Source organism: Phyllostomus hastatus, unplaced genomic scaffold (assembly GCF_019186645.2).
Source record: "Phyllostomus hastatus isolate PE091 unplaced genomic scaffold, TTU_PhHast_1.1 phas_scaffold_501, whole genome shotgun sequence".
Taxonomy (NCBI): Eukaryota; Metazoa; Chordata; class Mammalia; order Chiroptera; family Phyllostomidae; genus Phyllostomus; species Phyllostomus hastatus.
The window spans coordinates 61,241,649-61,258,608 of NW_025334033.1; the positions used below are offsets into that span (position 1 = coordinate 61,241,649).

The 16,960-nt window shown below is 44.8% G+C and overlaps 1 protein-coding gene across 1 annotated transcript in view; it reads right to left on the bottom strand.

The window, feature by feature from the left end:
- The window catches only part of PTPN21 (protein tyrosine phosphatase non-receptor type 21), a 64,938-nt gene that overhangs the window by 19,902 nt on the left and 28,076 nt on the right, over positions 1–16,960 (bottom strand). The window contains exons 4-10 of the mRNA XM_045822129.1: positions 15,578–15,675; positions 14,281–14,348; positions 13,429–13,499; positions 11,302–11,389; positions 10,836–10,924; positions 6,786–6,873; positions 6,008–6,087 (exon numbers count right to left, since the gene is read on the bottom strand). Coding sequence (XP_045678085.1) covers positions 6,008–6,087; positions 6,786–6,873; positions 10,836–10,924; positions 11,302–11,389; positions 13,429–13,499; positions 14,281–14,348; positions 15,578–15,675 — 582 coding nt within the window. The remainder of the gene's footprint in view (positions 1–6,007; positions 6,088–6,785; positions 6,874–10,835; positions 10,925–11,301; positions 11,390–13,428; positions 13,500–14,280; positions 14,349–15,577; positions 15,676–16,960) is intronic.

Consider the following 16,960-nt stretch of genomic DNA (forward strand, 5'->3'; position numbering starts at 1 on the left):
AACTCAAAAAGGACCAAGAAACAAAAAAGCCCATTTGTAATTCTATCGTTCTTAAACAGAGGCAGGCATTTTTTGTTGTGTGGTCAGTTTTGTTGAAAATACGATCTGGGAACCTAAATACTGAGGATTCTTGGCTTTGTAGATGACTTACAGAATTTTGTCAAAGCACTCTAAAAAAACTTCTCACCATCTATCTGTTCCTGGCTCAGGAGCTTCCGGTACATGTAATTACTGGTCACAAAAAAAAAAATTTGTGACCTTTCATTATAGCACTCTCAGGACAAATTACTAGAAAATCCATATTACTAAGTGAGCACTCACTCCATTTAACCAGCACATTTCCCATAACATCAAGCCCCATGTCTCACACACCAACACTCCAGCACTCCAACAACTGGTATCTCATGTTCAAACCCTGCACATCAGCTCAACGTCAGGTGAACAGATGTCTCTCTCCAACAGATGCTCTATTCTGCCAGCATTTGTGTTGCTCAGCAGTGAAATGGATGCGGATTCTATTAGACACAGAAGCCCCTGCTATCAACTGGCAAAGTAGCACACGCGCTGGTAAAAAAGGAGGAGCCTCCTTAGTGAAACAGGTCAGGAGGGTGTGTCTGGGCTTTTATTTTTAACACTCCTTAACTGCATGTTAATATATTCCTAAAATCTGTGTCTGGAATCTGAAGACATTGCATTTTGCAGCCTTGAAATGTCCTCGGCCTTTGCTCCTTCTCTCCATCATCAGGGCTAGGTTCAGGCAAACTGGTCCTTGGAAGTTTATATTTAGTCCAGAGACTCACTGAAATGGACTGAACTTTTCAAGTACTATGAAGTCAAAACCCAGACGTGAGGAGAAAGGAGGATGCTGATAGAATCCTCCAACACGTCCAGAGCTGCCCAGCCTGCAGCAAAAATAAACTTAAGTGTGTTTAACACAAAGTCCAAGGACACGGAGCTTAGGACACAGGCGGCGACTCCCCACCCCACGCTCTCTATTTTGGCTCCCTGGCTGGCAGCACCCACGACTGGGGCGACACCGCCCACTGCAGACACTGCTTCTGCTTCACCCCCAAAAACTAGCACTGGCTCCTCCTGCCAAACTGTTTGACGGGGTCAGCCTCACCATCTGCTCCCATACCCTAACCCCCTCTTGCTTCTCGCCGGTGTCCTTGTAAACTGTGACTACTGTGAGGTCAGCTATCCTAAACTTAGTACACAAGAGAAGACAGTGGAACTGGTGGCTGTGTTTTCCAGACTTGGGAGGCAGTTCACCACCCTGACAGGTGCTGCTAAGATGAGACAGGTGAAGAACTCTTAGGAAAAAACCACTGGCATGTGTGTGCTGGAGAAGACGACACGAGAAAAGGCTGCTGGCCCAAGGAAAGGAAGCGCTTTAGTGGGGCCCACACCAGCCCCGTGAGGGAGGACGATCATTACCCCGATTTCACACGTGAAGAAACTGATACTCGGATTAAGTAAATCACTCCTGGTCACATGGGCAAGCAGCAGAACCTGAAGGAGGCGGTTCTGTCAGCTTCCCCAGCACAGGCTCCTGCCAGCTGATTATTCGTCCAACTCCCCCGCCCGGGCCCCAGGGACTTGTGAGCTCCCCGGAGGCCAGAGCGTACACCACGGCGTCGCCGCTGGCGGGCACACAAGGAAGCCCTCCGTGTTCGCTGAACAAACGATACAGTGAGTGAGGCAGAAAGTGATGCTTCTTCCTAAGCACTTACAGTTGAGCTCGTGTGTCTAACCGTTGTCTGAATTTTGCTTTGTGAGCTTCTTTTTTAATAGATTTATGGCTAGTGCAGAGGAATGAGATTTTGATGAACAAAAAAATGTGCTGGATGGTGGAAATACCTAGAAAATGTTAGTCTCTGCGGCTTTCCTCGAATGGAACAGCAATTACTCTACCTTCCCCCAGACCTGTCGCAGGGTCTTCAAACCCTGCAGCAGGCCTCGAAGAAGTGGGGCAACCCCCTCCACCTCCCCAGGCAGGGCCTTCTCCAGCAGTCTCCAGATCGCAAACATCTCCAGAACCCAGGGGACACCGGCTGCCCTGTCCATAGACAGCCCCAAACCGCAGGGAACACACGCCAGCCCTCTCACTGTGCTCAGCCAGCAGCTTGCTGGTGGGTGAAATCCCACTTCCCCCTCTAGAGAAAGTCTGTGGAAACTTCCACCACTCGGCTTTAGAGACAAGGGCAGGGGCAGGGGGAAGACACCATTCTCCACGCCCCTCCACAGTGAGGACAGAGAAAAGCCTCCTACACCAAGAACCCTGTCAAGACTCCTTTTCTCCCCCCAGCTTCTCCTCATGTAAATCCCAGAGGCTGATTACAGCATGACCAGTTCTGGGGCTGGGGAGGAGGACGGGAGGTTGGAAGAAGTCATTCACCTAAAAGACTGACGTTACCTTATTGAATTCCTACTCCAGTCCTAAGGGAATACTGAGTAAGGTCCTATTATCCCCATGTAATAAATTAAAAATAAAAACTGTTGTTATCTAACATTTTTAAGACTTGAGTGACACAAGGTGATCCTGTTACCTAAAACACCTTGTTTGAAAGTGGAGGGAGCAGGCAAGACTCATGGTGGACCATGCCCTTCTTTAAACTCTAAACTATGGTCATCTGGGCCAAGGGTAGATGAGTCTCATCAGGCCGTCCCAACACCATCATCCCGTCAATACGTATCAGGTCTGAGTGGGCGGCAAGGGGACCCTCAAGGAGTGAAGTCTCCCTTTCTATGCAAACGGAATCCATCCTGAGTCACCAGCGGCCCCAGCCTGGACCAGGCGCCCAGCAACCGCTGTCCAGCGCCAGGCCTGCTGCTGTCTCATGAAACACCCACAGCACCTGAGTATACCCTTTTGGACCACAAGGACACGTCTACAGCCACTTCAGAATTGTTGTAATACTGAAGGTCAAGGAACAGTCTAGGTTGAGAGCCTTAAGAGAAGTGACCATAAAAATTAAAGTTATTTTCCATTTTACTACCTATCAAAATACTAAAAGCTAAGAATTCATTTACTTTACCTGGGGACCGAGTGCTCACAATGCAACCTTTGTTTCCCACAGAATGAAGCGGATGTCAACTGTCAAAGATAATTACAGAGGAAAAAATGCTTCCTGGAAATGGACTTCAACAGTCTACTGCACGTACAGAGACTGAAACACAACGTGGCACCAATCAATACAGATGCCTCCTGGAAAAGGGATTACATTTCTGGTTTATCCAAAATAATTGGTTCTCCATTATGTTCCAGGAAAAGAATGAACTAAGGTAATGATGGCTCAATATTATGAACACTCTTAAACTTATGAAAGGCTTTATACTTATGAAAAGACTGTGTTCCAGCAGACCGCATGCCTACTCCTGGAATCTCAGAACACACGTCTGCATAAAAATAGCGTCACACATGGCTGAGTGGAGCCAGGCCCGCCCAGAGGAGCCCCACATGCAGCTCTCCTGGCCTGGCAACACCACTGAATCGAGCCAGCAGGAGGAACGCTTCCACCCACAAATGCACCCGGAACTCCTTGCCCGACAGCGAGCCGCGGCTCCCCACGCCCACAGAAAACAGGGTTGCTCCTCCCGGTCAGTCAGGGTTTTCCAAAGCCCCGTCACCAGACCAGCAGAGGGACGCAGATAAAACCACGGTTGGAGGGGCTGCAGGGAGAAGAGAGGAACAGGGGCCCAAGTGTCCCTCAGTAGATGGTTCTGCCCAATGGACCCCCCAAGCCTCTTCCTTCTCTTTTCTCTCAGGGCTCTCTGCATGTTTGGTCCTGACTGAGGTTTTCTTTACACCTGGGTCCCTGTAAAACACAAAGCACTTCCCCAGCCTTGCCTCTTCCTTCCTGGCCCAAAGGGACAAAATGTCCTTTTGAGATTTTTTTCGCCCCCAACTGGCAATCGGTAATGAAAGGACATCAACCAGGAGCGGAAGGGCTCTCCTCCCCCGCAATCCCATCACTGTGTCCCCCAGGCTTCCTTCATTCGTGGCCTCTCCATACAAGGCCCCTGCTGACCACGGGGCACAAAGAGGAACGAGAGGAGAGCCTGCCCTCGTGGGGCTCTGGCGGACAGGACAGGCAAACCCCACCCGTGTTGGAACAGCAGACACGCACTGCCCCAGTCTAGCACGCGGCCAACAGCACAGGCTCTAGTCGCCCTGCTCCCAATGACTAGTTACAGGCAGCAGAACACCGTCTCACATCTCCGAGTCTCCACACCTCCATCCAGAAAGGCGAAATAATAACTGCACCAGACAGAGCTGCTGTAAAGATTAAAGGAGATAAAAGCTCTCAGCACAATGCTTGACACAGAAAAGCATTTCCTGAATCATAATTATTATTATGAAAGTGGTAGGAAAAGACAGGACTTTGAGAGTGGTACTGAGGACTGAGCAAACAAAATGCATGGTGGCTACAGAGTGACTGCATTTAAACTGGACCTTGCAGGGTGACAAGTCTGCCAGAAGAGAGGAGGAGGGGCACATCAGCAAAGGCCTGGGGCTACTGTAAGGGCTGCTGGGTCTGGGAGCCAGGATCAAGAGGCGGCTGGGCAGATGGGCCCAGCGGGGCCACAGGAGTCTGCAGTAACCCCATAGCTAAGGAAAGGTGGAGGAGAGGAATGGGCTCAGGTCTGGGCCTGAGCTGGAAATCAGAACTCAGAGTGGTGCTCCATCTTTTGCTCATCTGGCAAAAAAAAAAAAAAGTTTTTATTCATTGATTTTTAGAGAAAGAGAAGAAGAAAGGGAGAGAGAAAAAAATCAATTTGTTGTTCCAGTTTTTATGCATTTATTGTTTGCTTCCTGTACGTGTCCTGACCAGGGATCGAATCAGATATATGTTGAAGGCAGAGCAGGTGGAACTTCCTGATGAATTGGATGTCAATGAAAGAGGTACAGGAATCAAGCAGGAATTAGGTAGGTTTTGGGCTGGTGAATACAGTGCTGTCATTTGTCAAAAAGGGGAAGAAGGGAAAAGCAGGTTGGGGGGCAGGAAGCAGAGGAGCAAATCGAGAGTTTGGTTTTAGACATATCGAATTTGGGGTGCCTCTTAGGTACCCAAGTGGAGACGTCACCTAGGCAAGTGCCCAAGTGCTCAGGGAGGAGATGAGGCCACATGCAAGACCAGACGCACTTTCAGCACAAGGAGGCTATTTTTAAGCCTGAGGCACGGCAAATCCCCTAGGGACCCAGTGGGTGGAGATGAGGTCTGAGGGTGAAACCAGCAAAGGTGAGTGAGGAGAAACAGCCTGGAAAGAGAACAAGCAAGCGAGGACGCAGTCCCCAGAGCCAAGGATCAGCTGGGTGCAGGAAGGAAGGGGTGGTCAGAGGGTAAGTGCTGCTGAGGGGTCAAGAGAAAGAACTCCTGAAATGTCCCCTGGGTGAAGGTCACTGTCGCCGGGAGAGGCGGTGTCAGTGTGGTGGCGGCCCAGGGGAAACAGGACGGAGGAGGGAGAGAACGCAGGCACGCACAACTCTGTTGAAGAAACTCGCTAGGGAGGAGAGCAGAGATGGGTGCTGCCGCTGCAATGTTTCCGGTGTGAGGTGTTAACAGCACGGCTGTATGCGGATGGGACCCAGCGATCCAGCAGAGGCGGGGGAGGGGATCCCACGTGGGCAAAGAAAAACGTACGTTAGGGAGAAGGGGATACATTCTTCAAATGGCTTAAAAAGCAAAAATCTTTAATTATACAAAATGCTGATTTGAAAAAAAAAAAGGCTATTCCCTTTCTAACTTCCAAGAATTAGGATGATCCTAGTAAATAAGGAAAACAGATCTTAGAGGCATATGTGTAGTTATTAGACGTTGGTCCAAAGCCAAAATGAAAAAATAATTTGAGAAATTTCGTTTTAACACATAAAGAGTTTACCATAAAAATCCTATTAGAACATCACTTTTCATAAAATCTCCCTTTCTAGATGACACAATACAACTCCAGATGGAAACCTCTGCACCGGTCGTTTCCCACAGTCCCCGGGGCCGGCCGCACTCACAGGCTGCACTGGTTCAGTCTGTAAAACCGGTGCCTCGCGACACACAGTCTCCACACGTACTTCGCCGTTTCCATGTCTTCCTGGCAAACAAAACATGCACAAAATGAACGAAAGCACATTTACAACTGGCTACAGAGTGCATCTGAGGACAAGACACAATTGGGTAACATATTACGTCAAGCCGCTTAACACACTGTGAGTCTTTCATTTCCAATACTGTGTCTTCACAGAGTGCTATAGTTAGGTATGAAGACAAAAAAAAAGCTATTCTAACAGTGTGATTCCTGGATTAAACAAGTTCCATGTGACTTAGAAATTTAAAAATTATGAAAATATCTATTTTATTTTGACAAATGGATAACTCAAAGACATTTTCAAACAAAACATTTGACTCAGCGACTCAATACTGCCTTTTTCAAGAGAGCAAAGGCAAATATCTGTGAAATAACCTATCTTCTGAGCCATTCACATATCAATAGAAATTAAGCTGTTAGTGCTTCCTTCCCCCTACTTAGTCCCTTAGGTTTAATTTAAAGACCATCATAATCAGACAGTATTCATCCAAGGACTCACTCCTTCAACAATATTACCTGAGCAACTGCCTTTGCCAAAGGTATTATGACAAAACTACTATTATGCAAAATATTATAAAATCTTACAATGTTTTATAAAACTGTAAAACATTGTAAGTTTAATGCCACCCCCGCAACATACACACAGAAACGCTAACTTGTTAACCCTCAGAAAGTCACCCGTGCGATTCCTACTGTCCACTCACAGTCTGAAACTGGACGGTCTCCTCTTTGCTCGCCAGCTCCAAGGCAAAGAAGGACTTGTTGTGGGACATGTTAGCGATGTCATGCCACCTGCAGAGCGACAGACAGAAGATGGCAACGTGAGTGCTCGTATTTGCACCAGGAGACAGATTCCTTCCTGTGCTTGACGCATACGATAATGTGTGTTAATTATTTTAGAAAGAAAACTTGTTTTAATCAGCTAGCATGTGTTTTCTAAGTGAACTGACAACACCTAGTTGCAGAAAGTAAATGCATGTATACCAAATACGGAGAAAGAGTGTGTCAAAATGTAAAATATATTTACCCTCACTTGCCACATTAATTGGATCAGAGATCCCTATATTAGCTGGTTGTCAGTGCCTCCTTTCTTCATTCAACAAACACCATGAAGGGCATGTGTTATAACAAGGCCAGAAATTCTATTAGGTCTCAGGGATACTAAGATCAGTAAGGCACAGCGCTTCCCTAGAAGGGGCACAGCTGGAGGGTGAGGGCAAACGAGAGAAGCACCCAAGTACTGTTCAGTTTCGTAGGCTGGATAACGTAAGACCCAAAGGTGGAGGAGGGGTGCTCTGACAAGCTTCAGGGTGACGATGAAGTTCAAATGCTAGGAACCCAAAGAGCCAACTATTCTATTCTGGATGTGTTCACCAGTATTCAAAATCCTACCTTGAGCTTTCTAACTGTATTTTATCATAATTAGACTTTATATATTAATATTTGATTTTATTACATAACTAATTTTATGAATGGGAAAATAGGTCTGGAAGAAAAACATTTTACCACTTTTATCTTCTCCATTATATTATTTAAAATTTATTAAAATAGCCCTGGCTGGCGTAGCTCAGTGGATTGAGCGCGGGCTTGCGAACCAAAGTGTCGCAGGTTCGATTCCCAGCCAGGGTACATTCCTGGGTTGCAGGCCATAACCCCCGGCAACCACACATTGATGTTTCTTTCTCTCTCTCCCTCCCTTCCCTCTCCAAACATATATAAAAAAAATTTTTTTTAATTTATTAAAATAAATAAAATTAATTTGTAGTGACCCAACATTGAACTGTTAAATCTAAAGATTATGATTATCATATTAAAGACAATTTTTGAAATTCCTATCCATGAGATGAAGGGAGCCAGCCAATGTCTCCAGTTTGCATGTGCCCTTCAGGCACAGTTGGGCCCGGCCCTTCCAGCGGGGTCCAGACCCAACCCCGCCCCCCACTCCCCAACTCAGCACACTGGGAACACGTAACGAGCACACGACAGCAATCGCCACGAGGGAGTGGCCAGGCCCAGTGCCGTCCAGTCTGGGAAGGGGGATCTGCTCCCCGGGCGGTGTTCACTCACTGCGGTCATCATAATCACCATGAGAACTCAGGGCCCCAAAATGCAGTAAAGCAAAGAAAATGAGGAAGAGATGCCCACTTAAACAAAAAACATCTCACTTCCGGCAAGATGGAGGCGTAGGTGGACGCACCATACCTCCACGCACAACCAAGATGAGAACAACAATTTAGAGGCAGAATAACACCCAGAACTGATAGAGAATTTATCTGAATGGAAGTCAGACAGCCAAGAAGTTGAAGTAGACCTGATTATCCAGACCTGTAGCAGGAACGGAGAGGAGCAGCCGGGCGCGGGTCGTGGCGCCCGAAGAACAGGGAGGACTGGGCACCTAAGACAACCGGGAGCGCGTAAGGCACCTGGGGCGCACAAGATCGCAGCGGGTGGACCCCAGTACACAAGCGGCGGCTGGTGGACCCAGTGAGGCAGCGATTGTGAACCAGGGCAAAGCTCGCAACCCAGGATCCCAGAGAAGGGACTGAGGTCCTAGGGGAACGAAGCGACCGTCATTGTTCCTTCCTGCCCCGCCCCCACGTACAACGTCATAATCTAGCGACTGGGGGGGCCCAGCCCTGGTGAACACCCAAGGCTCCACCCCTCACTGTAACAAGAGCGACCAGATCAAAAAAAAAAAAAAAAAAAAAGAGAGAGAGAGAGAGAGAGTGATGGCTCAAATAGAATAACAAATCAGTGCCCCAGAACTCATCCTTTTGAGCGACCAAGAAATAGCTAACCTATCAGATGCACAGTTCAAAACACTGGTGATCAGGAAGCTCACAGAATTGGTTGATTTTGGGTGCAAATTAGATGAAAAAAATGCAGGTTACCATAAAAGAGATGAAGGAAGATGCAAGGAGAACCAACAGTGATGGGAAGGAAACTGGGACTCAAAACAACAGAGTGGACCAGAAGGAAGAAAAAAAAAAAAAACAGGAAATAATGAAGAAATAGGAATTCAAAAAAATGAGAAGCTTAGGAACCACCAAGTCATCTTTAAACATTCCAACATCTGAATTATAGGGGTACCAGAAGGAGAAGAGGAAAAGCAACAGATTGAGCACGTATTTGAACAAATAATAAAGGAGAACTTCCCCATTCTGGCAAAGGAAATAGACTTCCAGGAAATCCAGGAAGCTCAGAGAGCCCCAAAGAAGTTGGACCCAAGAAGAAACACACCAAGGTACATCATAATTACATTAGCCAAGGTAAAAATGAAGGAGAGAATCCTAGAAGCAGCAAGAGATAAGGGGACAGTCACCTACAAAGGAGTCCCCATCAGACTGTCAGCTGATTTCTCAAAAGAGACCTTGCAGGTAAGAAGGGGCTGGAAAGAAGTATTCCAAGTCATGAAAGACAAGGACCTATATCCCAGATTACTCTATCCAGCAAAGCTTTCATTTAGAATGGAAGGGCAGATAAAGTGCTTCTCAGATAAGGTCAAGTTAAAGGAGTTCATCATCACCAAGCCTTTATTTTATAAAATGTTAAAGGGACTTATCTAAGAAAAGAAGACAAAGAGAAAAAAAAATCTTGAGAGGAATAACTAGTCCCCAAGAAGAAATAGTAGAGATAGTTTACAAAGCTTAAATGGGGTGGGGGTGGAGGAGTTTACTTTTAAAGGCAGGGTAAGGGGAATAAAAGAATCTGTTTAATACAGGGATAAATAAATGGTAAACACAAAGGAACCAAAAAAAACTGATATAATGTAAACTTTTAATTTTTTTTCAAGAGATGACAGAATCTAATATGGAGAATCTCAGTAAAACTGCAAATATTTCTATGAAATGACACTTTAAATTTCAGCTTATGAATTTTAAGGAATAAAAAGAGATTGAATGACATGCCCTATTTACTATCTTTAAGACATAAACTGGAGCCCAGGCTGGTGTGGCTCACTGGATTGAGTGCCAGCCTACAAACCAAAGGGTTACTGGTTCAGTTCCCAGTCAGGGCATGTGCCTGGGTTGCAGGCCTGGTCCCCAACAGGGGACCAGGGCGCATGAGAGGCAACCACACATTGAACTTCCCTCCTTCTTTCTCCCTCCCCTCCTCTCTATAAAAGTAAATAAATAAAATCTTTTAAAAAGAAAGATATAAACTGGAACACAGCATACTGAAAATGAAATTTAAGCCATCTGCAATTTCATTGTTCAGTGCCAGCCACTATTAGCACACCGCTACATATCTTTTCTGTTTCCCTTACTCCATACCTTCTAATCTTTCCATAAATGAATTGTATCATTTTTTTATAATCAGTAAAAAAGTAAACATTACAAAATGTCACTGAAATTTGCTTCTATGTTGGTATTTTAGGAATTTTGATACATTAACTGGAGTCAGAGAAAGCCCTAGATTATCCACAAGAAATAGCCCTAGAAACCAGAGCTCAAATGAAAAGTTCACATCATAACAAAGAACACCTCCATATAGTGAGAAAAGGGGCATGCGCTTTTAAGCATGCCGTAAGCCGACCATCATTGTAAGCGCTACTTTCTGCCCTTTGGTTCTGAAGAAAGTGGCTTACGGAAACAACCACTGCAGTCAGGGGCTGGTGTATTCCAGGGAGGGCATACTTCCATTTCCCAGTGAGACCCTGGGAGAGACTTATGAGCAATATAACCAGCCTAGGGACTAAAAAATACCGCCAACAGGAGCCCCAGAAAGTACACAGAAATATGTAAGAAAGGTACCGAAACATCACAGGCGGCCTTCCATTCTTGTGTTTCACGAAGATGCCTTCAAGACACGCTCCCACGGCTATGTCACTGCCTTGGCTATCCTACAAGGAAAGGAAACACTCGGGCAGCAGAGGCAGAGAACCACAGCCACTCCTCGCTCCCTGAGCCTGCGCCCATGAAATGTTCAGACCCCTTCAAACTGTTCTGAAGGGGACAAAGTTATGAATGAACCACCTTGTGAATACGTGTGAGTACGGGAAGAGATGGACTCCTTAAGGAACTCTCTTCCAAGAGCATTCAAAGAACACACTGCAAAACACAAATATGTTTTACCTCAAAATTTTGGCCACAAGGACGCCGGCTTTTAAATTTCCAGCCTTTCACGCGTGCTCAGCATGCCTCCCGGGGGCCTCCCCACTGCCCCCGCGGAGTTGCCGAGGCTGATTTTGGAGAGCCCTGGCCTCCGCCCCCTACTCACCTTCGCAGGGTAGATCTCCTCCCCGTAACCTTCCATCCTCTCCACCTCCTGCATGTACAGCATTTCCGCATCAGGAGCTGGCAGCCCTCTGCAACCCAAAGGGTGTGAGTGAGGTTAGTCACGAAACTAAAACCAAAAACGAAGCCAACAAAAAGAAGCTTCTCTAAAACACTGCAGATGAATTTGGCATAGAACACTATACACATTTTAAGTGTCTAAGCATCTGTAATTGCCTGTATCGATCCATCAATATCAACTGAAAACTGACTATACGCAAAGCACTGTGGGCCACTGAGGGTTAGTTACAGAAGACTCTGCCCCTCGTACTTTAGGCAGGCAAGGGGAACGCAGGGAGTAAGACAACCCTCTGAAATGTCTTCGGTAAAAGGTAAAATTCTCTCTAACCCACTGAGTAACTGCTTACTTTCCAAAGTATCGGGCAATACTAAGCATCGTGTGTTAAATGCCAAATGATGCAAGTGCAGGAAATAATGAGTTAGGAGGACAGAAATCCTTTCTTAGCTCCAGTGACGGAATCGCAAGGATGGGTGGGAAGGTGGTGCGGGTAAAGAAAGTGCTCAGCTGCAGGGAAACTTGCCTCTCCAGCCTCATGTTTTGCTGCTCCCCCACACCCATAGGGCACCCCACACTGCCGCCATCCCAAACTCCGCATTTCTGTGAGTACACCATATTCCCTCGTGCCCCTGGGCTTTTGCACATACTAATCCCTCTCCCTGGCCTACCTGTCACTCACCTGTGCACCTGGTCAATCCCTAATATCCTCTCAAGATCTTGCCTATGTATCTCTCACTCCTTCTCTATCCCTCACTGTGACCCCTGAGTCTACGTTAGATGTCCCCGCTCTACACAGGCCCCCCAGATTCTGTGCACATTTCTCCTGCTGCTCCCGTATTCTACTCTTAGAATTACAAGAACTACCACAGCCAGTAGTCCTGCCTGCCCCTTGGACTGCAAGGCAGGAAATACATCCTCGGATGGCAGGGGATTGTTCCGTTTATCCCTGCACCACTCCATCCGGCACTCCACCTCACAGAGAACAATCATCGGAAACTGTCTTCTAAGGGGATGCACAAATGAATGAATGAAAGTAACAAAAGACAAGGTGATATGTGCCCAAGGGATTAATTGTGCTGGGAAAACATGGTTCATTCGGGACAGCAGAAGGTAAAGCTGGAAAGGCAGGATATAACAATTGACAGGAGACCTTGAATCCCAGGGGTAATGAGCTCAAGTGAGTGAAAAGCAAAAAATTCATGAGCATTTGAGAAAGGGGGTGTGGAGGGGTAGATGAGAGAAAAGTGATGTTTTAGAAGATTAATCCTTAGTGAGCAAGTGTATGGATTTGAGTGGAGAGAGACTAAAGGCAAAAGGTTATTTTTAATGGGAGGGGATGAACAGTAAGTAATAATTAGACAGACCTGGGTTCAAATCCCACCTCTACCACATGTAACTTTGGGCAAGTTATTTAGTCTTTTTGAGCTTGGCTTCCCCAATCTGTAAGGAGATAATAATGTTTACCTTAAAGGGTGGTTATAAGAATTTAAGGATACATCAAGTACTTGGAACTGTGTATTTGGTCTAGAAGAAGACCTAGAATTCTCTAGGAGAGGATTTTTCTTGTAGACCAGTATTGACTCACAATCAAAGAAAGTCATGTAATAAGCACTACAGCTCGTAGCACAGACGGCGTCCCTGGAAGACAGAGATTCAGCTTCCAAAGGTATGCAGGGAGGGAAAGAAGCCTGCACTTGCTGCATCACAAAGAAAACACATCTCTCCAGTCTTGACTCCATCTACAAAGGACGAGGTTAGCACCCAAACCTTAACACATGGGGTGGCAAATGGGCACCCTTCAATGACTGGCTGCTTTCAGCGTTCTCAGCTTCCTCACTGATGCAACATGGGTAACAAATGAGCTAATATGGGTAAGTGCTGGGACCGGCACCTGGCCCAGAGTGAGTGCCATGAAAATGCTGGCGACTCACAGCAGTGGCGGCAGTTGCAGCAGCAGCCTCGAGTCCCAGACTGATGTGTGGCGATGCTCCCTGCAAGTCCAAACAGGCATTAGTTCTACACTATTCCCATGTCTCCTTTTCGTAGCGTTACCTGTATTTCTGATGCAGTAAGGCCACTTTTTGGGTTGCTTCTTCCAGTACTTTTTCATCTTGTAACCACCCCTGAAGAAAACAAATGGCAGTGAGTATGTAAACAAGTCACCCCAAATTTCTTAGGAATAATCGTTGCTACTGACTAACCAGCTTGAGTCACCATGAGGCACAAGTAGGGATGGTTTTAATATGAGGGCCCTTTGCTTAAGTACGTAATCACGATCTTTCTAAGGAAATAAGTGGCTTCTGCTCAGGAGGCAAACGCTTGCCCTGCCTTCTCAGAGTTTGTCCCAGAGAAAGTTTCAGCTGAGTTATCTCAGGATGGTAACATCCAACAGCCAATGTCAAACCCGGCACAGCAAAGGCGTTTGTGCGTCCCTGGTGGGCTGTGCGGATGGAAGAGCAGAGCTGTTCCAGTGCACAGTGTTCCTATACTCGGCAGCGACTACGAAAAAGTAGAAGGCAGTGTCTTTTTTTCATCTACTTTGTACACTGTTGTTGAGAAGCCAAATGTATTTCAGCATAATTTTGTGAGGTTTCAAGCCTTCGGTTCAAAGCAAAGCCTCTGTGTGGTTCCTCAGAAGCTGGAGATGGATCCCTCCCTTTAGACTCAGATCCAAGCATAAGGCAAACTTCTCTGGCTACGGACCCTTCAGTGTCTGCGGGCTGACCAGGACCAAGGAGAGCATAACGGGACAAGCATTCGTATTTGTGCTGTTCATAAGAGGGAAGTGGTTTTCCAACACTGCTCCTGTGCAGTGCGTCTACCATATGGACTTCGTTTCAGGGATTATTCAGGGCATGGAAATAAACTGTTCACACAAAGGCCGAACATCAAAGGGAGTCTTACCACGGGAAATAAGGCGAATTTCTGAAGAAAGTCCTGGGATTCATACTGATCAAAGTCACCAAAATCAGCTAGACGAAATGACAAATATTCACGTCAGCTATGTTTAATTCGTGTAGCAAAACATGCACAACTAAATTCAATATGCAGTATACAGATGGTGTGCTTATAATTCAGAAGTCAAATTTGCTTTACAGCTATAAAGTGTATGTTTAAAAAATATCATTTTGAAAAGTTAGGTAGATTCATGTGTCTTGACTAGGGAAAATGTCTCTTAATAAAGTGAAAAAAAACACAAACTATATGTAACATGATCTCACTTTTACAATTAAAAAAACAAATATAACTACCTTACTTGTGCATAGAAAAATGTCAGGAAGAAACCAAAGTGATTACCAGTAGGAAATGGAATCAGATCATTTGAATACGTTACAGCAAGATGTACTTGCTTGGAAATTTGTAGTTTTAAAATAAATTGATAGTTCAACAACTATCGAGTTTATGAAAAACTAACTCTTCAAGCCAAAGATGACATTTCAGAAGATTCAAACTACCTAGAAAGGAAATGTGGTTCCATGTGTATTAAGCATGTATTTGTCTAGAAATGATAATTATCTCCATGCTTGCTACTAGCTGAAGGAATTTTATAAATAATTTTTCTGATTAAATTTCAATCCCCCAAATTAAATGCCAGTTATCATTTGAAATAATGCCCCACGAGAAGTCTTTCCAAACTATGTGTGCATGCATATCCACATAAATGCATATAGATTGGGCATGTGAAAAATGACAGAACTCAACAATTCAAAAAAAATACTCACGAAATGCAAAACTTTATCTATTATGACTGACAATGCTCTATAATCCAGGACAGCTGTTTAAGAAACCAAACAAATGACATGTGTCTAAAGTGTAAGTAATCATAACCTCGTCAACCTCATTGTTCAGCTGATCTTTCTTCCCAAAATATTAGCTAGCAGCAGATCCTTGAACTAGAAAAATACATAGTGTGTTAACTGCTGTGTGTGTGGGGCGGCGGGGGGTGGGGGGGGTCCTCTATTTTTGGTCTGTTTCTCTGTGGACATATGATAACATGCTTATCCTTCCAAAACTCTCAATTCATTGAAGTAATCCACATTCATTTTCTCCCACAAGGAAGATCCTTGGATAACGGAATAATATTTCACTAATATGTTAACACTACTATAGAAAGTCAGTTACTTTACGAATCCCTTGCTCTTTTCCTTATTAACATTTTTAATCTGGTAGCTCTATTACATTATCAATCGTCATTATTTACCTTGAACAGCTAAGCCTGCTAACTGAATTGCTTGCTCTAATGTACAAGGAATGTTTCCTTCCAAGATATCTTTCTTCAGCTGCAGATAATACTGATACCTATAAAAAATGTCAATATAAATAAGTCAATGTCAACATTACCTCCGATTGGGACCATGCATTTTACCGTAATTTGGTAGAAGAGCATAAACTAGTCAAATAAAATCTTAACCCAAGATGGTTTCAAAGAATGACAAGAACCTTCTTGATCATATCTACACTTACACACACACACACACACGAAATGTAATCCACTTATCCTTAGCTGTAGTTACTCTGCATCTATAACCATGTGGGAGACAACTGGCCATCTATCTGTCTTAGGGGCCCTGGGAGACAGTCCCTACACACAGCTCTTGTTAGTTGGAGAAGCAGAGACTCAGCGGCCAGTCTTCACTTTAGAAACTCTCACCAGGAACTTGGTAACAGGAGACTTTGCTTGCTCCGGCCAAAGTTCCCTAGCCCTGGAAGATACAGCCAGAAGAAGGTGGTTCCTGATATTTCAGACCAGGCCTATACTGAAATATTTTTGGATGAAATCCCAAAAAATAATAGCTGCTAAATGCTTTCTTAATATTCTTGTAAAACAAGTTTACTTCTTTTTACACTTTCGATATACAGGGCACGGGTTGTCGGCACAAGCCTCAGTCGAGCAGGCCTAGGGTGAATTCCAGCTCTCTGACTTTGCCTTCTGCACGGATTCGAGCAAGTTGTCATCTGTGGATTTAAACCGTCACCGGCAAAATGAGGATACGTCATCTTCACAAGGTTGAACATATTCAAGGAATATAATTTAAAGCTTTCAGCACAATACTCGAACATAACTGGCACTCAATAAACCACATTATCATCATTATCAGTAATCATCTACTTTAAGCCAGTCACCAGAATTTCACCTGTTATCACTTCTCCGTTTCGGTAAATCTCTACAGTGGAGACTTATTCTGCCTCCCGTGTATTTATTCACCAAACAGGTGATTACTAGGACCTACTATGCATCCAGCAGTGCTCTAGATGCTGGGAATATGATGTGAAATGAGGATCCACCAACTGCCAATACAGTCATGAGAAATAATGCCTTAAGAAAACATAACACGCAAACCTGAATTCAAAACTGTTTAAACCGAAGAATTAAAGAGATTGCACATGTTAATTCTAAAGCCAGCATTCCATAAACTTGCCCAAAAGCCAAATATGCCAATTAAAACTAAATGAAAATAGTCTAAAGCTTTATCAACTTATCAATCAACTGTCTAACATAAAATATTTTTACACAGAAAATATTATAATAAATAATATAATAGATGTGGTGCCCCGTTTTACACAACAGAAATTTTAAATAATA